This window comes from Phyllostomus hastatus, unplaced genomic scaffold, assembly GCF_019186645.2.
Source record: "Phyllostomus hastatus isolate PE091 unplaced genomic scaffold, TTU_PhHast_1.1 phas_contig_551, whole genome shotgun sequence".
Classification (NCBI taxonomy): domain Eukaryota; kingdom Metazoa; phylum Chordata; class Mammalia; order Chiroptera; family Phyllostomidae; genus Phyllostomus; species Phyllostomus hastatus.
The window spans coordinates 4022356-4044115 of record NW_025333909.1 but is presented as its reverse complement, the minus strand read 5'-3'; the positions used below and the strand labels follow the sequence as shown (position 1 = coordinate 4044115).

Sequence of the window (21760 nt, the reverse complement as noted above, 5' to 3'; positions counted from 1 at the left end):
CCAGGCACGTGCACTGACGGGGAATCTAGCTGTGACCTTTCAGTTGATGAGTTTACACTCAACCCATTGAGCCACACCAGTCAGGGCTTGTATGCAGGTTTTAATTGGAGAGCTTTTAAAGGAACAGCCTGGTAAACTTGAAAGGGCACTGGATAGAAAGTTAGAAATCTTGGGCCCTAGGGCTGCTTGTACTGATAACTCTCCTGGTACCTTATACAAGCCTTTTTCTTTTTGGGGCCTCAGTTTGCCCATCTGTACAATGTCTAATTGATCTCTCAAGTCTGGTTATCTTTCTGCCTATTGAATTTATTGGGGTGACACTGGTTAACAAAATTATACAGGTTTCAGGTGCATAATTCTACAACGCATCATCTGTACACTGTATTGTGTTCACCACCCCAAGTCAAGTCTCTACTTATTGCCATTTATGGCTATCTTTCAAAAATTTATCTCCAGCATTTGTTTCTGCATTCTGCATCCCTTTCTCATTTCTAAATCCACTGTTTTGAGTTCATATGACTCCCTTCTATAAAAAAGAAAGAAATGCCTCACTTGAGTATGATTAGCAGTTGGCATATGTGTGAGGGAGGGAAAGAATACCTGGCATGCAGGACATCTCTTACTGGACAGGCTTCTTAATGTCTCTGGGACTAAAGGGAGACTGTCTGTATACTCCAAAGGCTATTTGACCCTTTGCTTCATAAAGCAATGTCACTCTGGGCAGCAGCTATAGAGGGGAGTATCAGCCATTGTGGGTTTTATGGTGCAGCAGGGAACCAGAGGCTTCTTCGAACTCTACCCAGACTCCTTCCCAGAGCCCTGATTTACACCCTACTCTTTTCAAGACAAATGACGCCATCCCCTGTACTCAACACTGGGGGCTTTGTTCATTTGCATTGGAGGGGGATAGCTATGGAGGGTGAGGAAGGCATAATTTAAAGCCCGGGGCAGAAAAATCCTTGAACAAAGAAGTTTATTAATTTCGAAAAGTCCCAATGCCTAGTCATTCTTTGTTAGTGTTGGTTTGGTTTGCGTACTGTGGGTGTGGTTCTGAGGGAAGCCTAGATGGTAGGGATCTCTGGCCAGATTGGTATGCTAGTTCTGAAAGTTACCGCTTCCCAAAGAAAGCCCTTGAGAAACTTTCATCTTTCATTGGTGGAGGAAAGGAAAGGGAGAAAACCAGGAAGTTCATGACTTCCCATCATGAAGACTGGTCATTTTGAGAAATATCATTTATTGAGTATCTATTATGGAGTAGCCCTGGGCAAGTGCTTTAATTCTCACAAAGATCCTTTCTATGAGAGGTGAAAGAACACAGTTTAGGTTATGTAGTTAGTAAGTTGTGATATGGAGTTCCAAAAATAAAGCTTTTCCCTGCTGTACTACTCTGTTTAGAGTGAATAAGGCTGTTTGGCTTGGAGAACACACAAGACGAGATGTGCCCTGGCCAGATAGCTCAGTTGGTTAGAGCATCATCCCAACATGACACAAGGTTCTGGTTCAATGCCCAGTCAGGGTACATATAAGAATCAACCAATGAATGCATAAATATGTGGAACAACAAATCAATGTTTCTCTCTCTCGAAAATAAATTTAACAAATAAAAAAAAAAGAGGAGATGTGTTCTCTGTGTTGGAATCTCTGAGAGGCTGCCTTAGCAAGGAGAGTGCAGTTGTTCTGTGAAATCGAAAGGGGTAGAGCTGGGACCCCATAGGTTAAAACTACAAGGAAAAAGATTTGAACTCAGAGAAGGAATTGAACATCTGGCACTTTTGGGGCCAAGGACAGGAATCCACAGAAGGATATGTTCATAGGCTATTGGGGGCTATAATCTCTCCAACTAAATTGTTGAGGCATAAGGGAGGAAGTTCATTCTGTCTGGCCTTTGAGACTTACCATTCAAGGAGGCCTTCCTGATGTAGCTGGGAAGGAGCTGGATTCCTTTGGGGGAGTTGACAAAAGCTTTGGGGCCATCCAAAAACCTAGCAATTATCTGGCTGATGACCAGAGAGGAAGCCAACTGGAGAGGAAACACTCTCGTTGGTACCAGCAATAAATAACAGGCAACAACGGGAAGCCATAGCTTGAGGAGGCCCAAGGACTGGTGGGAAACGGGATTGAGGCCCCTAGTTCCTCCATTTTACCTTTGTTTCTTGTCAGTGTCCTCACAGGTAGGGAGGGGAGAGAACATGTTTTGTAACACTGTTTTCACCTCCACTTCAAAAGCCTGAGGTTCTTCCCAGGGCTCTTGAGTACCTAGGTGACACTAGGGGGCAGTGCCACCATAATGAATTCCTCTTTGAAAAACCTTTGCTTGGCTCCTCTCCAGCCAGAGGCTATAGCTGTATCTCTAGTGTAATTTCACCTGCCTCCTTTCTTCAAGGTTTTGAGCTGTAGAAAGGAGATGAAATCTCAGAGTATCCATTAATTCATCTATTCATTAACTGATTCAATATTGACTGAAGGTCTACTGTGCCCCAGGGAAGATCTCTAGGTCCATCAGATACTATCTTTGTCCTTAAGGAAAGTACATGCAACTCTTCCAGATAGAAAGAAAAAAAAATGCCTTTGAAGCTCAGGTTGTGTATAGAGGTGGTATATAGAGCATGGGATTTGATGTTGCCCTTGGGTTCAAATTCTGTCCCTCTATGTCAGTGATTTTCAACCTTTTCATCTCATGGCACACATAAACTAATTACTAAAATTCTGTACCACTGCAAAAAATGTTTTTGCCTACGTGACAAAAAAATAGTTATAATAAGTATAATTTTGATACATTCACACTAACAGCTATTGTCATGTTGGCTATTCTCATTTTTTTATTTGACAATCTAAGGGGAAAGAGGTCAGTGCCCCTGACTAAATAGTCAGGTATTGCATGTCTTAAAAATTCTTGTGGCACACTGGTTGAAAATCCCTGCTCTATTTAGCTGTGCAAACTTGGATGGCTCATTTAACCTCTTAGGACTTTACTTTCCTCAATAAAATGGTAATTATACTAATCTCAGACATTTTTGTGGTCTTAATTAATCTCAAAATAAGTAAAGTACCTGGTACATAGCAAGCATTTTAATGTTGGTTCTTATTAAGGGCTAAACAAGTAGGTGGAAATTGCTTTGGAAGTTCAGATAAAGGGAGCCATGAGAAATAGGGAAGCTTTTCTAGCTCAGTAAAATCCTTAATATTTGTGGACTCTGCATTGAAGGCAGCAGCCCTTTCTTCATTTTCTTGCATTTGATTTTATGAAATAACTCATATCTATTATTATAATTGTTGTGTCTCCATCTTATAGATGAACTGAGGCTTTGAGAGGGAAAAAGTATCTGTTTAAGGTCAGATAGCTAGGAAATAGTATCGACCTTGAACCAAACCTTATACCATTTCCAGCTTGCTTTTGTCAGCTGTGTCCTCTTGTGACCTACCTTTTCTTTGCCTGTTCCCATTATGAGTAGATGCAAGTTTGGTCCCTAAACTTAGAACTGTAGTTGAGCTCTATGTTATATAGCAGGTGGCCACTTGAACACAGGCAGTGTGGAGTAGCAGAAGTAGCAATGGTGGCATCCCCTCCTGGAACTTTACTGTTGCACATTGATTTACTTTTAGGTGGGTAGCTGATGTAGCTGCTCCCAAGCCTACAATGGGATCTCAGTGGGCCTCAGGTATTTGGGCATTGACACAGTTTTGCACATAATTTCTCACCCACTTTTCTTCTTGGGGCTCCAGCCCTGCTTTCTGATCTTTTTCTGGGCTTCTGAAGTGGCAGATTACATCACTAATTTGTTTACTCAGATAGATTCATAGGGTGTATAGGGAGGGGGTGCTCTGGACTCCACAATTGACCTGATCTCTCCTTCCCTCCGCAGACTTCAGATATGGGCAGGCTTTACATCAAAAGAGAAGCAAAAGAGGGTTCTTTCTTACATCCAGATGCTTTTGATAATTAGGGAGGATTTTCTCAGAGGCAAATCTTTTTTCCTCACTGGGTCTCAGTTTTCAAGTTTGTGCTGCTTGGATTCTATAGTGTTCCATAGCCTGTTTTGTGGGTTTGTATTGTGGGACTGAATAGAATCCACAGCCAGTGTCTTACAAACTGAAGCTATAGTCCCTCTAGGTGTATGTGGCAGTTCTAGGAGGTGCACAGAGCTGTGGAATGAATGAGATTTAGTATCTTGGAGCATCAGTTTGACTTGTAGATGCTATTTCATTATTTAACTATAATGATTTAAAATTTTGTAGAATGTAAAATTTGCACAAATGATTAAGACTAAACCTGTGGCTTCAAAGAAATTTTGGCTTGCAGTCATCTACTTGTATTACCGCCCCCCCACCCTTGCTCCCTCCTTGTGGCCCTTGGGTATATGTATCCATTGTTTTATGCTGGTTAGGGATTTCTTCCATGGCAGCTTTGAGAACTACTAGCTCAGGCCAGATGAGCTGGCTGTCTGGGGTCAAAGGGAGCCAAGAAAGATTTTTTTTTCCTCAGGGGTGGAGCCATTTCTCAAAATAGAAGGATAGGATCCTAGTTACTGGAGCCACAGATGCTGTTCCTGGAACTAGGATCTAGATAAGCACTTCCAGTAGAAAATGAGGTTTCTCCTGCCTCTGGAGTGGATGTCTCACCTGGAAGGAAAACTGGAAGCAAGCAATGCTTGGCCTCTTTTCCAAGACTTGAGGTTTCCTTATAGTCTAGGGTCCAGGGGTCATCTGTTGTATCCTTTGTTCTTTTTCAGTCTCACTTCTGCTTTCAGACCATATTTCCTCCTCCTACACACACCCTTACTTCCTTACTTTGGGACTTCAGTAGGGTGAGAGACATTGCTCATCTTTGCAAGCACTGGAGCCTAAGGGAGTGGAAAATTTATATGATTTCTCTGTGTTCATAAGAGAAGACACCATGCTTAGAGAGATTAAAATTCCCTACTGATTCTGAAATCTATTTTTTGGGGGTAGCACTTTAGCTATTACTTGGTCCAAGTTTTCCTCAGAGATACTCCAGATCCTGGAACTATTTTGGCACCCATAATCCTCCTCTCATCACATTTTTACCAATCTCACTAGTGAACCAGAAAATCTGGTGCAAAAGAGGCTCAAGAGCTCACTCCTGGGACCTGTGGGACCAGTTGTGCAGTCTGTGCCTGTTGTACTTTTTAGCTCTGGGGTCTCTGAGCCTCTACAATGGAGCTGTTGACACAGGTAAGGGCCAGTTGATGCTCTACCAGCTCTGTTCCCAGTTTGTTCTACCCTCACTCTATGGCCCAGTACCCTGGCCCTCTTTGTTGATCTTCAGCATCGTTGCTGGGTTTCTTTCTGTACTGGAACATACTTCTGCTTACTGATTGTATCTGGACACACTATCCATCTGCAACCCTGTGTAAAACCATTAGAACTGTTAGTTGGTCCCTATTTTATACCTAGGGTGAGATAAGAGATGCTTTAAACAAGCTTTCCTGTCTATACACTCATCCTCTATCTTCTGCAAAAAAAAAATAGCCAATATCACATTTCAACATTAACATTATGTATTCTCCATATAAAACCTGCTAGCAGTTCTTAATGCTTATTGACTTAGACTCAGGGATTCACCTTGCCATTGAATCATGGAAGTCTTTTGATCTTTCCTTACATCCCCACACCCAGTTTATCTTTTCTAAACATGCTCCTGGTTACCTAAGTCAGCAAGAGGTAGATGGGAAATGGGATTGCATTTCTTAATTATTTACAAAAACCTAATTAATAGAGTGATAAAGCTTGAGAGAAGAAAGAGGCAATTTATGCCACACCACTTGTAGTAGATGGGGAAGCTGAGGTTCAGAGGGGAAATGTACTGCCTTGAGATCACAAAGCAAACTGGAGACAGAAGTGAGACTTTCAGGTTCCCTGACACCTGCTTTAAGATATGAAAGGTAAGGTCATCAGTCTTTACTGCCCCAGGGAGCAGTGAAGGTTGATGACTTGGGAAAGTGGCTTCTCCCCAAAGTGGTTGTTGAGGGAGCCTAGTGGGAGAGATAGATGGTCAAATTTCATTACCTTTCTGGGATATCTGGACTAAAAATGAGACATAGCAGTTAGTCAGTTGAGAATGCTAGGGCTCCTAAGCTCCTATGAGCCTTTGGCATTAGGAGAAAGCATGCTAGAGAGGAAAGGGTAAACGTTTTGGAGTCAGCATGTCAGCATTCTAGTCTAGGGTCAATGGATTTAGAAAGATTGCCTCTCTAAACCTCAGCTTCCTCATTTATAAAATGGAAATATAATAGCTGTCTCAGGGTATTTCAGTGTTCACTACTTGGCATATATAATAGGTACCTAATATATATATATATATTACTTTTTCTTTGGGGTCCCTGAAGCTCTAGATTGTAAGTTCTGAGATCCTGGCTTTGGAAGCACAGTAGAAACTTTGTGGATACAGTAGAGGGGTGTGTGTGTCTGTGCATTTTGAGGGGAGATAGTGCTATATTCACAGGGAAGGATGTCAGTAACACTGTGTCCTTGTTCCCTGTTTCTATCTCCAGGTAAATTTTTTCATCTCACCCCTACACCTCTACTGCCTTCCACTCCTCCCCTGCCCTAACCCCACCCCCAAAAAATAGAAGATAAAGAAAACTACATGATGCCAGCATGGCCTCATTAGGATGTGGCTCAGCTTCATTGCCTTCATCCCTTGTGGTAGGCATGCTGGGTTTCAGCCTTTGGCCAGAACTATTAACATGCTAATGTAAGGGACTGGAAAACAGATCCCATCTATCTTCTCCTGGCCAGCCCCCCTTTCCTTCCCACTGCTCAGCTAAGAGGCCCAGAACATCAGGGGGGCCCTCAGCTACTACACTGAGGTACTCGCTCTGTTTCCACCCTCATTCCCACTTTTAAACTGAGTGATTGGTGACAGAAATCATGACTGGGCTCTAATTAGGGCTGGAAAGAAACATCTCAGCCCCCAGACACAGCACAGCTTTGGGGGATGTAGATACCCAGTCCTTGCTCTGTCTCCTCAAACATTCTTTCTTGGGGCACTGTAAATGGGACTCAATCTGAATGTTGTGGGCATTATTTTTAGTTGCTAAAGATAGAAGAACAACCCAGGGGAACAAGATGCAGGAGTTAAGCCAGCAATCTCTACCTTCAGCGTTTAATTCATCTTGGGGTTGGGAAGCTGCTTGGCATAATAGAGGAAGGGAAGTGGCAGAAAGCACTAGATTTGAATGTTTGGAGTCAAACAGATCTGACTCTGCTACTGACTAACTGAACCTCTACTTTTCTGAACCTTACTTTCACTATCTGTAAAACGGGCCTAATTGTAATTATATCATAGGGCTGTTATGAAACTTAAAGGAGATAATAGATACAAAGTTATTGGTGTGTGGTAGTGCTCAAAAATAACAGATCCATTCCCTACCTCAGAAATACTTTGTGCAAAGAGATGCTGACATCACTTCTTGACTGCTGTTCAAGTGTATTTTCTTTCCAGACCCTGGGCACCTTATGTCATTTAAGGTCAGGGACAAAGTAGGCTCCACATTTGTGTCCTCTGTGCCTGGCACAGGCTAGCTATTCAATCAGTGGTTGTTTTGTGTTTTCTCTTTCAGGTGGTGAAAACGATTGGCCTGAGGGAAGTTTGGTTCTTTGGTCTGCAATACCAGGACACTAAGGGTTTCTCCACTTGGCTGAAACTCAATAAGAAGGTAACTGCTTACCCCACTCTTGGGTTTGGAATTCATTCCTTTTCCAGTTCTTGCTCACAGGGGGCGGGTAACATGTGCTAGCTGGCAAATCCAAGGCACCTAAGGCTGTGTTTTTCACTGGGCCATTTGTTGACCACTAGATCAAAATAAGGGTAGAGGACTCAGCCAAAGCAAAGCTCTTGTACTGTTTCCACTTTGACTTCTCACAACAAAAATGATCAGGGTCCTAGGAGGAACATATCTTTCCATTCCTACTGGGAGCTCTGTCTTCAACTTTGACTTATTTTACACCATAGCTTTTGGTTCTTCAGGCAGAGAACCTTGGTATCCTTTTTTTTTTTTTTTTTTTTTTTTCAAAATTCAAGGGCTTTAGGAAATTTGTTAAAAAGAGTCACATACTCTTGAACTGGAATTTCAAAGATCTCATAATCTTATCACCTTTCTTTCCCAACCTGTGAACTGATGCTTGAATCCAATACATATGTTCTTTCTTCATTTTCTATCTCAATTGATTTCCAAATGCGAGGACTTGAGTATAGGTCAATTTAAGCTCTCCACTTCCAAGTAGCTGGAAGTAACTTCCAAGTGAAGTAACTGCCATGCTGGAACATGGCAGTACTTCATCTCAATACCCTCAAACTGGCTGCCTTTGACCTTGGAGGTTTCCATTCTTTCCTGTAGCTTATTTTGCTGATTGTGTCTAGAGGATAGGTGTCTCACCTTCTGGCTGGCAATCTTGTTTTCCCAAAGACTGGAGACTTTTGCTGGAGAAATGTGGAACTGTTAGGAGCCAATTTCAGGCTTTAAAAGGCAACCTAGTTTGTTTGCTCACCTAGTCAATTCCCAGGCTTTAGTCATGCATCCTGGTCTTTACTTTGCTAATTTTTGGAGTTGGGGGAGCCTTAAAGGAGAACCTGTTTTAAGCCTCCACTTAGAATTTGCAGGCTATATGAGGTGTGTCCACAAGGTATCCAGTCATCCTGGATGTATCCAGTCATTGTACATCCAGGTATGTACAATGTACTATGAAAAGGAGACATTTATTGATGAAGAGACAGATACAGGAAACATTGTACATATGCCAACGACACCTCAGTCCCCTTCAAAGGAGGCATCTTGAGACCTCACAGTTTTCCCAATCGCCATCAGCTGCCCCATGGTATTTTCCTGAATCCCATCAACTGTCTGAAATATCTTGCCTTTCGAAGCTGATTTTAGTTTTGGGAAAAGCCAGAAGTTGCAGGGCGCCAAATCTGGGCTGTAGTGGGGCTGAATCACCTGGGTGATTTCACGTTTCTCTAAAAAACTGCATGTGGTATGATGCATGAGCAGGCACATTGTTGTGATGAAGCTACCAATTGCCAGTTGCCCATAGCTGTGGCTTTCTGAATCATCCAAATATTTTCCACAGAGGAATTTTCAACCTTAATAGAAAATTTGATGCAGATTCTTTGCTCCGCTTGCTCAGTCATTTTAAATGTGACAGCCACACAGTACACATGCTAACTCAATGGCATCTATTGCTTGCACTGACTGGTACAGTGAAATTGTTGTCATTTTTCATGCATGCACATTCCAGTCCACTCTCCTTGGCTGTCAGGTTACATCGATGTCATGCAAACTATTCTCGTTATATTAACAGTGGCTGGAGTTTTCCTGGACAGACCTTGTACTATCAGATGATAGTGATTTGGGGGCTTGTGACCATCTTACTTTCAAGAACAATTGCTCAGCAGAGAGCAATTGTGAACATGGGATTGAGTCCCCAATGAAAATAATATGTCTCTTTTCTGAATTACTAGGAGAGTTGCCCCCTGGCTCTTTGCAATTACCCAAGTTGTTGAACTTTCAGTGTCTTTTCCCCACCCTACAGCCACTCTCCCACCCAAAACTCCTATTTTTTGAGAACCCATAACTCCTTGCTGCTCCTAGGTGACTGCCCAGGATGTGCGGAAGGAAAGCCCCCTGCTCTTCAAGTTCCGGGCCAAGTTCTACCCTGAGGATGTATCTGAGGAATTGATCCAGGATATCACACAGCGCCTGTTCTTCCTTCAAGTGAAGGAGGGCATTCTCAATGATGATATTTACTGCCCACCTGAGACTGCTGTGCTGCTGGCCTCCTATGCTGTCCAGTCCAAGTATGGCGACTTCAATAAGGAAGTTCACAAGTCTGGTTACTTGGCAGGGGACAAGTTGCTTCCACAGAGGTAAGATTGCACCTGGCTGTCTTCCCTGGCCAGAGGGCCTGTGGCCCAAGGCTGATCAATTCCTATTACACAGGGGCTGCCAGATATGTTCCTTCCCACTAGGGTCTGTCTGAAGACCATGTTGTTATGGTAGTCAGAGAGGCACATTCGCACATGGCACCACACCCTGTTGTTGTTTCCTGGGCTCTCACAATAAAAAATTTCCCTCCTGCCCCACCCTCTGTTTTTCTGATTATAGAACTTCATTACCCTGGAAACAAATTCTTATATTGAGAATCAGAGATGATTGATTTTTCTATTCTCCCTGGTTCCATTTTCCTTAACACTTTGTACTGACTTAGATTTCTTATATCAGAGGTTCACAGGGGAGGGACAGAAATATGCAATCCAGGGACAAGGGTAGCTCAAACAGTCTTTTAATAATGGTAATCAGTGGCCAGAGCTTTCTACTTTTGTAAACTTCAAAGGTGAACGCTCTAAAACACTCATTATTTGTGTTTTAGCATCACAACAACAAAATGAATAAGGCAGGCATTATTCTTATTTCCTGGCTAAGGAGAAACAGAGGTGCAGAGGTGTTCTCACTGACTTGCTTGATACCTCACAGCTCATTTGGGGCAGAGCCAGACCTGGAACCCTAGTCTCTTGATTTTTTTAACCCTAGTTTTTTTTGCCACTGTATTCAATGGCCATTTTCATAAGCTTTTTTTTTATTGAAAGGAAAACTTCTGCTTCATTCTAGGAGCGTCTGTCCCATTGGAGCTGTGGCATATGCACAACTGACCTGAAAGTATTGGGGATAGTAGTTGTGCCCTGGGACTCTACCTGAGTCGCTGTCATGATGTCTGACATGGCATATTTGAAAAAAGCCTTGTGTATGATCTGGATCTGAGAGGTTGAGCCTGTTAGTTTTTCCCAAAGCCATTTGGGCTCAGTTCTGTTCTCTAGCCCCAAGCTATAATTTCATCCCTGAGCAATATTCTCACAGACACAAACTGTTGGTTCCACAAAGATCTAGAGGAAAGTATGCATGCCTCTTTGAGGCCTATCCCTACTCTTAGCCACACAAGTCAGAACAGACTCTTGTTGCACTACTGCTTTACTTGGGCACCATGGCATTACTGGATTTTCTGGTTAAAGGTGTAAAGGAAGGTGTTACCATTGTTTTGCTTGGTCACTCATTCTTGTATCTTTCCTACCTCTCAGGCAGTCCCGTATGTCTAAGTAATACCTCCTGCTATAATTTAAGTCTGCTTTCAGTTTAACCTCTGTGAGCCGATTCTACAACCTCTTTGCATCAACACCTTAGAGAGATAAGTGGGCTTTCCTTAACCCATGCAGTTTGGGTTTTGTGCTTTAACTACCCATTACCCATTGCCTTTCCAGGGTCCTGGAGCAACACAAGCTCAACAAGGACCAGTGGGAGGAACGGATCCAGGTGTGGCATGAGGAGCATCGGGGCATGCTCAGGTAAGCTTGCCCTAGCAACTGTGGGGTTCTACTGCTCTCGCAGGGAGAATGAGAGTTGGTTCTGGGGAATAACAGGCAGAGGACTAAGAACATTGGGGGATGTTGGAAAGAGAGAGATAGGAATATACTGTATAGGTGAATTTAGAGATAGAAGGATAATCAGAACCATTATAAAGCTATATTTTTTGTGAATGATGGCAGTTGATAGCCCAAACAGTTTTGACCATAACAAAATGGAGGGTCCCTTAGGACTCCCAGGGAGCATCTGGACCACTAGAGGCTCCTCCCCAAGAAAATAGCAGGGAATGAGCTCTCTCATGGCAAACCATTTGGGAGCTGTCTAGTTGAGGAATGAGGCCTGTCATTTTTGCCATCACCACCTCACATAGGCTCTGTTAAGAATCTGCCTGTATAAGAGGCTCCTATGACAGCTAATATGCTAGAGGATAAGCAAGGTTCACTTCACCCTTACTTCCCTTGGGAACTTCATACCTCATGCTTCATATTGTGCTCTGTTCATCATCATCTGCTTGCCTTCCATCCCCTTTCCCACCCTTAATGGCAAGATACTTGTCAGAAGTGCAGAGCAGATAGGCTTTCTTTCTTCCTAGGTCTGATTCACAGGTTCCCCTCTGTAACCTCTGACTCTGTTGTTTAGGGAGGATGCTGTCCTGGAATATCTGAAGATTGCCCAGGACCTGGAGATGTATGGTGTGAACTACTTCAGCATCAAAAACAAGAAAGGCTCAGAGCTGTGGCTGGGGGTAGATGCTCTGGGTCTCAACATCTACGAACAGAATGACAGGTATATATCAGAGGTCTCTTAGATTATTTGGGCCACTCTGACACTCATCACAGAGTAAGCCTGTACCTCCTGGGTCCTACTGGGGTAGTTGTTTTTCTACCTAGTTTAGACCAGCACAGATAATTGCACAACCTCGCTCAGACCTCTAAATCTTGCACTGACTAGACTTATACTATTTACTATGGTGTCACTGGCAACATGTGGCTACTGAGCACTTGAAATGTGGCTACTCTAGACTGAGGTAGGTTAAGTATAAACAGCACACCAGACTTTGAAGACTTAGTGTGAAAAGCAGAATGTAAAATGTTTCATTAATGTTTTTTTTGAAATTTTGATTTGCATGTGTAAATGAAAGTATTTTGAATGTACTAGGTTAGCAAACTCTTATAACAATTCAGTTCACCTATTTCTTTTATTTATTTTTATATGGCTACTAGAAAATTTAAAATAACATGGGTGTCTTTTACTATATTTTTGTTAGACAACACTGGGCTAGAACCTACTTCGTTAGGATTTGTAATTAATCTCACCCCTGTATGGTGATTAAGTAGCTTTTGTCCTATAATCTCTCTCACTACAACCTTATTTTATTTTTCCCCTTGGTCTGCTCTTGGTGAAGATGCAGGTTAATAGATTATTGTTCTTGTAACTCCTGAATTTGGAGCTCATTATTTATTTTCTCCAACTTTTACAACCTTGGGTGGAAAAGTCCCAGTTACCTAATACTGGGGAGTCTATGAGAGATTGTTACAAGGTCTATGCCACATACAAATATACTGAAACAAATCTCAGAGATTGGAACAAAGAGTAACATGTTGGTTGTAGTATTAAGAGTTCCTTTGTGCAGCCTCAGAGCTGGCAAACTGACCTGGTAGCATGTGATGACACTGGCTGAGCTGGTAATGAATCTACTTCCTAAAAGGAGAAGCTGGTAGTAGTGGGGGAAGGCACCAACCCTCTATGTTCTTGTTTTGCCCTTGTTCTGATGCTTTTGGTCTCTATTTGTATAGACTGACTCCCAAGATAGGCTTCCCTTGGAGTGAAATCAGAAACATCTCTTTCAATGACAAGAAATTTGTCATCAAGCCTATTGACAAAAAAGCCCCGGTAAGTGATTCCTCCTGCTGGCCAAGACATGTACTTACTTGCCAAGGCCTGGATAATGCTAGAAGCAATCATGCAATTACAGTTTTCTTTTTTTTTTCTGGTGTGTGTGTGTGTGTGTGTGTGTGTGTGTGTGTGTGTGTGTACAGGAGGCACAAAAGGAGATTGGTGATGGAAAGGGATGTTGGTATCAAGAAATGGCTAGGAGGTATCCTCTGTCTGTGCCACTTTGCTACCTAAGTCTTAGGGGAAAGCCACAGGCAGTCTAAATGCTATGTCTTAGCCACCATCTTCTGCTGCCCTGGGGCTGTCTGAAAATAGAGTGTATCTTATTTTTTAAAGCTTCTAGGCTTCAGAAAGTGGGAACTGTTCATATACAGGTAGGGCAAAATTAAGTTTATAGTTGTTCATATGAAAAACAATACAATAATTAACAATCATTTGAGAAAAAACTCTGTATGGCCCCTGGCTGGGTAGCTCAGTTGGTTAGAGCATTGTCTTGATATGCCAAGGTTGTGGGTTGGTCCCTGGTCATGGCATGTATAAGAATCAACCAGTGAATACATCAGTACACGGAAAAACAAACAGATGTTATTCCAAAAAGGATTTAAGGGGCTGGGTCTAGGGTATGCTTTTAGAAGATTACAGAAAAAGTCCAGTCACTCATACTGCAATCATCAGGGTATTATGCATGGATTATTGAGCCTCAAAGAGTGGCCCCTGAGATCCCTAATTAGCTGATAAAAGCAATTCTAGACTTTTAACTGAATTGAGGGTATTTTATTTTATTTTTTAAAAATATACTTTATTGATTATGCTATTACAGTTGTCCCATTTTTCCCCGTTTACTCCCCTCCACCCTGCATACCCTCTCCCACCCACAATCCCCCCCTTTAGTTCATGTCCATGTGTCAAACTTATAAGTTCTTTAGCTTCTACATTTCCCATACTGTTCTTACCTTCCCCCTGTCTATTTTCTACCTACCGTCTACGCTACTTATTCTCCATACCCTTTCCCCCTCTCTCCTCCTCCCACTCCCCCACTGATAACCCTCCATGTGATCTCCATTTCTGTGGTTCTGTTCCTGTTCTAGTTGTTTGCTTAGTTTGTTTTTGTTTTAGTTTTAGGTGTGGTTGTTAATAATTGTGAGTTTGCTGTCATTCTACCGTACATGTTTTTTAATCTTCTTTTCTTAGATAAGTCCCTTTAACATTTCATGAAATAAGAGCTTGGTGATGATGAACACCTTGAACTTGACCTTATCTGAGAAGCATTTTACCTACCCTTCCATTCTACATGATAGATTTGCAGGATAGAGCAATCTTGGATGTAGGTCCTTGCCTTTCATGACTTGGAATACTTCTTTCCAGCCCCTTCTTGCCTGTACGGTCTCCTTTGAGAAATCAGTTGACAGTCTGATGGGAACTCCCTTGTAGGTAACTGTCCCATTTTCTGTTGCTGCTTCTAGGATTCTCTCCTTAATTTTAATCTTGGGTAATGTAATGATGATGTGCCTTGGTGTGTTCCTCCTTGGGTCCAACTTCTTTGGGACTCTCTGAGCTTCCTGGACTCCCTGGAAGTCTATTTCCTTTGCCAGCTTGGGGAAGTTCTCCTTTATTATTTGTTCAAATAAGTTTTCCACTGTTGCTCTTCCTCTTCTCCTTCTGGTACCCCTATAATTCAGATGTTGAAATGTTTAAAGATGCCCTGGAGGTTCCTGAGCCTCTCCTCACGTTTTTGAATTCTTATTTCTTCATTCTTTTCTAGTCGAATGTTTCTTTCTTCTTCTGGTCCACACCATTGGTTTGAGTCCCAGTTTCTTTCCCATCACTATTGGTTCCTTGTATGAATTAAGGGTTTTTAGAATGCAGATGTTGAAAGAAATTGTGGTTTGGTCCAAAGAGCACTGATTTCAGCATCAAGCCTGGATTCTAGTCCTGGGTCTGCTAACTAACCTATTTGACCCTGGGTAAGAAGTAAATTCATCACTGATAACTAGCCTCCCAATCTGTAATAGAAAATTTAGTTACTTTTTTTTTTAGTTACGTATTTTGCTGTGTATAATGTCCACTGTTGCCCAAATCTTTGATGGAAAAACAAAGATGCACATTATACATGGGTATAATGATTACATGCAATGGGCATAACAGCCCCATGTATAATGTGCACAAAAAATGTCTGTGTGTTATACACATGAACACATTATACATGGGAAAACATGGTAAATGATCTTTCCAGTTCTTTTGGACTTAAGAGAAGTTCACCTTCATCTCTCCCTCAAAACTTTTTTCTTTTTTGATTTAATCTTTATTGTATTTTTTCCCATTACCATTTAGTCCTCTTATACCTGCCTCCCCTCAGCAATCACCACACTGTTCTCCATGTCCATGAGTCCTTTTCCCTTTTTGCTCCATTCTTCCACCCCCTACCTTCCCCTCCCCCAGCTGTCATCCTGCTCCCCATCTATGAGTCTGTCCCCATTTTCCTTGTTAGTTCCAAACTGTTTCTGATTGTTGGTTTCCCACCAGGACTTTGTCTTCTATGCTCCCCGGCTGCGGATTAACAAGCGGATCTTGGCCCTGTGCATGGGGAACCATGAACTATACATGCGCCGTCGCAAGCCAGACACCATTGAGGTGCAGCAGATGAAGGCACAGGCCCGAGAGGAGAAGCACCAGAAACAGATGGAGCGGTAGGTGATGTGGAGCTCAAGTGGGGACCAAGGCCCAGCCAAGGAAACTGCTCCAAGTTAGCAAGTCTGCTAGAAGCAGGACATGAAGCCACCCTGAGACTGGGGGCAGGGAAGAGTGGTGGAGGGGAGAGAGAGAGAGCGCGCTGTACAGTGATGAGATCCCCTCCAGGAAGCAGGCATGAGAAGCTTAGGCTTTCAGAGGCTCATAGGAGGGAGGGTCATTTCATAGTTCACCATTGTTATGATCCTCATGCCATTGTTCTAGGCAGATTCTGGGTTGTTCCAGGCTATCTCACCGGTATAGTGACAATAGCAGAAGGCTCCATGCACATTTAAACCTAGACTCTGTAGGAGTTTTTTTAGTGGAATTGGGTAGAACTGCCAGAATTTTCCCTACAAAGCCCCTATACACTGGAGGTCCTTGCTACTCAAAATATAGCAAAGCTCAGCAGCATCAGCATCAACTTGGGAACTTGTTAGAAAGGAACAATCTGAGACTTTATCCCAGACCAATTGATTCAGAATCTGCATTTTAAGATCTTATTAACCATTCCTCCAATGAAGATATCCTAATGGCCAATAGGCACATGAAAACACCTTTAATCATTGGGGAATTGTAAATCAAAACCATAGTGAGATACCATTTTATACTCACTAATATGGATATAATAAATAAAAACAAAATAACAGCTGTTGGCAAGTCTGTAGAGAATTGGAACTCATGTTTGTTGCGGGTGGGGATGTAAAATGGTCAGGTGCTATGAAAAAGAGTTGGTGGTTTCTCAATAAGTTAAACTTAGAATTACCATATGATCCCATAATTCTACTCCTAGATATATACACCAAAAAATTTTAAAAAGGTGTTCAAACAACTACACATATACATATATTCAAAGTAGTGTTATTTACAATATCCAGAATGTGGAAACAGCCCAAATGTCCATCATGGATGAATGGATAAATAAATTATGCATCCAAACAATGGAATATTATTCAGCCATAAAAAGGCATGAAGTACTGGCCTGGCTGGTGTGGCTCAGTGGATTGAGTGCTGGCCTGCAAACCACAGGGTCACTGGTTTGATTCCCAGTTGGAACACATGCCTGGGTTGCAGGCCAGGTCCCCAGTAGGGCAACCACACAGTGATGTTTCTCTCCCTTTCTTTCTCTCTTCCTTGCCCTCTCTCTGAAAATAAATAAGTAAATAAAATCTTAAGAAAAAGCCATGAAGTACTGATATATACTACAATGTAGATGGACCCTAAAACATTATGCTAGGTGGAAGAAACCAGACACAAAAAGTCACATATTGTATGATTCCATTTATATTAAATATCCAGAATAGCTAAATCTATAGAGACAGAATATAGATTGGTGATTATCAGAGGCTAGGGGGATGGGAGATGGGGACAAACTGCTTAATGGATATGGGTTTTTACTTTGGGGTGATAAAAATATTTTGGAACTAGACAGCATTATGAGTGAACTAAATGCCACTGAATTGTTTGCTTTAAAATGGTTAATTTTATATTAATTTCACCTTAATAATTTATTTAAAAATAAGATCCCAGGTTATTCCTATGCATTTCACAAAGATCTTGAAACTTCAAGAGGCTTCTAATCCAATAGACTGGAAAATGACACTATGTATGAGAAGCTGAACCCCAAGGTTCACGTTTATTCAGAAGAAGGTTACTGAGATTGGGAACAGTTTACAGAGCTGGATCTGGCAGAAATCTCCTCTCTAGGATATTACAGTCTTATAGGAGAAAAAGGAAATTGAAAGTTCAAAGTACGTTGACTTTTCATTGGCTTAGTTATGATAGTCTCCATTGGCTGAGCTGTTTCTGGGAGAGGAAGAAATTCTTCCTCCTGCTAAAATAGTATCACTTCCAAAAAGGAAGATAGTCTCTTCCTTTTGGGGTCAGTAATGTGTGTTGAATAGTATGTGCATGGAAGTTCTCTCTTCTACCCTCCTGATTCAATTTTAAATGAGGTTTCTGTTTATTCATTTTCACAGTACAAAGTGCTATGGGGAAAAGTAAGAGGGAGGTAGAATAAGAAAAAGGATAGTCTAAGTATTCTGAGGGCTCAGAGATAAAAAGATATTTAGTCAAGGGGGAAAGGTCTCCTGGAAGAGGTACGGGGGCAAGAAAAAGAAAATACTTATTCTAGATTTGCCAAAAATTCTGGGGAAAAGGAATATAGAGTTGGGCTTCAGAGAACCAGCAGAGTTAGGCCTGAGGGCATATGCCCTAACCTCAGAGATCACCATACTTGAAGCACAGTATCCCAGCACAGAGCCAAAACTAGTCTTATAACTCCCCAAGGTTGCCAAGGCAGAACTTAATAGGCCATTCTACAGATAATGGTACTGAGAACAAGTGCAAAGAAGTGACATAAGTTAAGGTCATCTACTGATTAGAAGTCTAGGTTGTATCTCCTGAGTCTTGGACAAACTGATTGAGCCTTGAGCATACTGGCCCATGTGGTAATATGATGTAACAACCAGGATTTGGAGATAAGGGAGAGTGATCCCAACTCACAAGCTCTGGGTGTGTTATATGGGTAGAGACTGAGGGTCCAGGGTCAGGGACCCTTGGGGATCCCAGGTTTTCCATGTGGTCTAGCTATCTTGTTTAATTCCTTCTTTCTCCTTTCCCAGTGCTCTCCTGGAAAATGAGAAGAAGAAGCGTGAGATGGCAGAAAAGGAGAAAGAGAAGATTGAACGAGAGAAGGAGGAACTGATGGAGAAACTGAAGCAGATTGAAGAACAGACTAAGAAAGCTCAGCAGGGTGAGGCTTGACATCACCTTGGAGAGTAGGTTTTCCCAGAGCCTAACTCTATGAGCTAGAGACCCACTGCCTGAACTGCAGACTCAGGCCACATAATCCAGATGTGACTACAGAATAGATAAATAGATGGGACAAGAAGTAGAGTGAGTACTCAGAGCTTTCTGCCAGCTGTGCCCTGGTGTGAAACATTTCTAGGAAGGAAGTTAGGTGTCTCTTCTTTATCTCTGCACTTTTCACCTTCTTTTCCCTACCTTCTCTTCCCAGAACTGGAAGAACAGACCCGTAGGGCTATGGAACTTGAACAGGAGCGGAAACGTGCCCAGAGTGAGGCTGAAAAACTGGCCAAAGAGCGTCGAGAAGCTGAAGAGGCCAAGGAGGCTCTGTTGCAGGCTTCTCGGGATCAGAAGAAGACCCAAGAACAGCTGGTAAAGCAACAAAATGGGCTGAGATTAAAGGACCTGAGTTTTCTTCCCTTTCTGACTTCCTATTTACAGCTACCTCTGCCTGTAGGGCTGGCTCTTTCCAGCAGGGCCTCCAGCAGGTAGTTCAAGTAAAGGAAAGCTGAGAAGTCATTGGTTTGGCCCAGAAACCTTTGCAAACAGTCTTCCTTAACCCTTACTTTTATTCTATTTTCTCAGCCTTTGGGGATCTGAGCTGATGACATGACAAAGGAAAGTGTGGGAAGAAGAAATGAAGGGATCTACACTTGATTAACTACCTACTGTGTGTTACAAACTATATTAACACCTTTCCCCTTTTTATTACTTATTTCCTCTTCCAAAGAGCTCTATGGCATTAACCCATATTGGAATACATGTCCAGTTAAGCAAATTAGGGCTCAGAGAGGTTTATGAGACTTGCCAGAGGTCACACAGTTGTTACTAAGTAAGGATGAGAACCCATTTCTGACTTACTGAAGGGTGTGCTCCTTAAAATTATACATGAAACTATGTGCCTATGCATTTTTCAGAGGAGGAAGGTGAGCATCCATACTTTCATTATAATTTCCAAGGGTTCTGTAATTCAGAAGTTAGGAATCTGTGATCCAAATTTCTTGGTATATGTTCTTCCCCATACTATTTGCGGTGGGAGTGCAGGGAACTAAGTCCTAATTCTCAGGGGGAAGTTTCTTCTAACAGGGGTGTCCAACCTTTTGGCATCTCTGGGCCACACTGAAAGAAGAAGAGTTATTTTGGTCCACACATTAAATATACAAACACTAATAAAAAATGATGAGCCAAAAAAAAAAGGTTTTAAGTAAATTTATGATTTTTGTGTTGAGCCGCATTCATAGCCATCCTGGGCTGCATGCAGCCCACAGGCCACAGGTTGGACACCCCTGTAGTAGTTTTGTCAAAGGTGTGAGGGTATGCATAAGCTGTTTTCCCTTGTTCAGATCACCTTATGACACTTGAGTGTCTTTCCTATTCTTGTCTTGGGAAGAGTCTTAATGTAGCCCTGAGTATTCTAGGATAACAGGGAAGGCACTGCCACTTCAGGCAGTGACACACTGATCTCTAAAGCCCTAACTGCACTGTACAACGGGCAATACTGAGAGGGGAAAGGGATGAGGGATGGGGATGAATGGAAGGGTGGAGAGGTGAGGAAGAGACAGAGATGATAGGCTATTTGTCTTCAAGACGTGTACAGTCTAGGTGAGGAGCTCTGACTTATAAGGAAATGGTTTGGAGTTAATAGGGTCCTATAGTAGATTGAGAGTAAGAGTGGTCCTCTGAGATTCCTGGAGAAGGTGTAGTAAAAAGAGCCTCCAGCACAGCAAGCTAGTGGAACAGAAGTTTGTCCACCTGGGCTTTGAGGACCAGAAGGCCAAACTCTCACAAACTTTCAATTTATCTATAGGCCTTGGAAATGGCGGAGTTGACAGCTCGGATCTCCCAGCTGGAGGTTGCCCGACAGAAGAAAGAGAGTGAGGCTGTAGAATGGCAACAGAAGGTAAGACACAGTACCCAGAGCAAAGTGTTGTGGAAAGGGGTACCATATGCATAGGTTCCAGTTCCGTAGATGCCTTAGGTGTGGGTTCCATCCTCTTTTGATCATTTCTAGACAGCAGGCATCATGGGAGAAGGAACTCAAGGCTTTCTCAGATAACTTCCTAGAATTCTTCAATACTCCAGGGAAATAGGTACAACTTTTCCTCTTATATAGCTGAGGAAACTATGAATCAGGCAGACAAAGTGATTTGGCCTACCTGGTTCCTGCCTTCTGCTGGGCCATTCTAGGCATGTGTAGGATGTTGCAAATTAGTCTGTTCTGACTGCCTGTTCTCTCCCTCTGTTTCTGGACAGGCTCAAATGGTACAAGAAGACTTGGAGAAGACTCGTGCTGAGCTGAAGACTGCCATGAGTACTCCTCATGTGGCAGAGCCTGCTGAAAATGAGCAGGATGAGCAGGATGAGAATGGGGCAGAGGCCAGTGCTGAGCTGCGGGCTGATGCCATGGCCAAGGACCGCAGTGAAGAGGAACGTACCACTGAAGCAGAGAAGAATGAGCGTGTGCAGAAGCAACTACAGGTATCCTCAGGGCCAAAGGGTCAAGGAGACCATGTGCATTGATTTGGTAGTGCATGGTATGGTCTTCATTAGATTATCATGGGGGAGTAGATGGAAGAGCCTATGTCAGCATTGTATGGCAGCCTGAGCCTTCCTCAAGTGAAAACTTTAATGAGAGGTACCTCTTATTTATTAATAAGACCCTGAGCCACCTCTTTCTTTTTAAATGTTTTTTTTTTTGCTACAACCTCCACCCATACTCCATTTACCTCATATTAAGGAAGTACTTAGCTGACACAATTTATACCTGAATCTTTAGTAAATTGTTCTACTCTCAGGGAATACTTGTCATCAATTGAAACTTGGCCCCTAAGTTTGTGGTTTTAATTTCTTATTCTTGACCCACTGCAGTCCTAACAGGACTGAAAAAGTCTCTCAAAAATGTGTGTGTGTGTGTGTGTGTGTGTGTGTGTGCATGCAAAGGGGGCACAAGGAGG

The 21760-nt window shown here is 42.5% G+C and overlaps 1 protein-coding gene across 1 annotated transcript in view; it reads left to right on the top strand.

The window, feature by feature from the left end:
* Positions 1–21760, top strand: part of MSN (moesin) — a 68216-nt gene that overhangs the window by 44106 nt on the left and 2350 nt on the right. The window contains exons 3-12 of the mRNA XM_045847406.1: positions 7584–7679; positions 9612–9886; positions 11273–11356; positions 12015–12161; positions 13172–13268; positions 15795–15958; positions 18623–18753; positions 19018–19178; positions 20614–20706; positions 21060–21284. Of these exons, the coding sequence (XP_045703362.1) occupies positions 7584–7679; positions 9612–9886; positions 11273–11356; positions 12015–12161; positions 13172–13268; positions 15795–15958; positions 18623–18753; positions 19018–19178; positions 20614–20706; positions 21060–21284 (1473 nt within the window). The remainder of the gene's footprint in view (positions 1–7583; positions 7680–9611; positions 9887–11272; positions 11357–12014; positions 12162–13171; positions 13269–15794; positions 15959–18622; positions 18754–19017; positions 19179–20613; positions 20707–21059; positions 21285–21760) is intronic.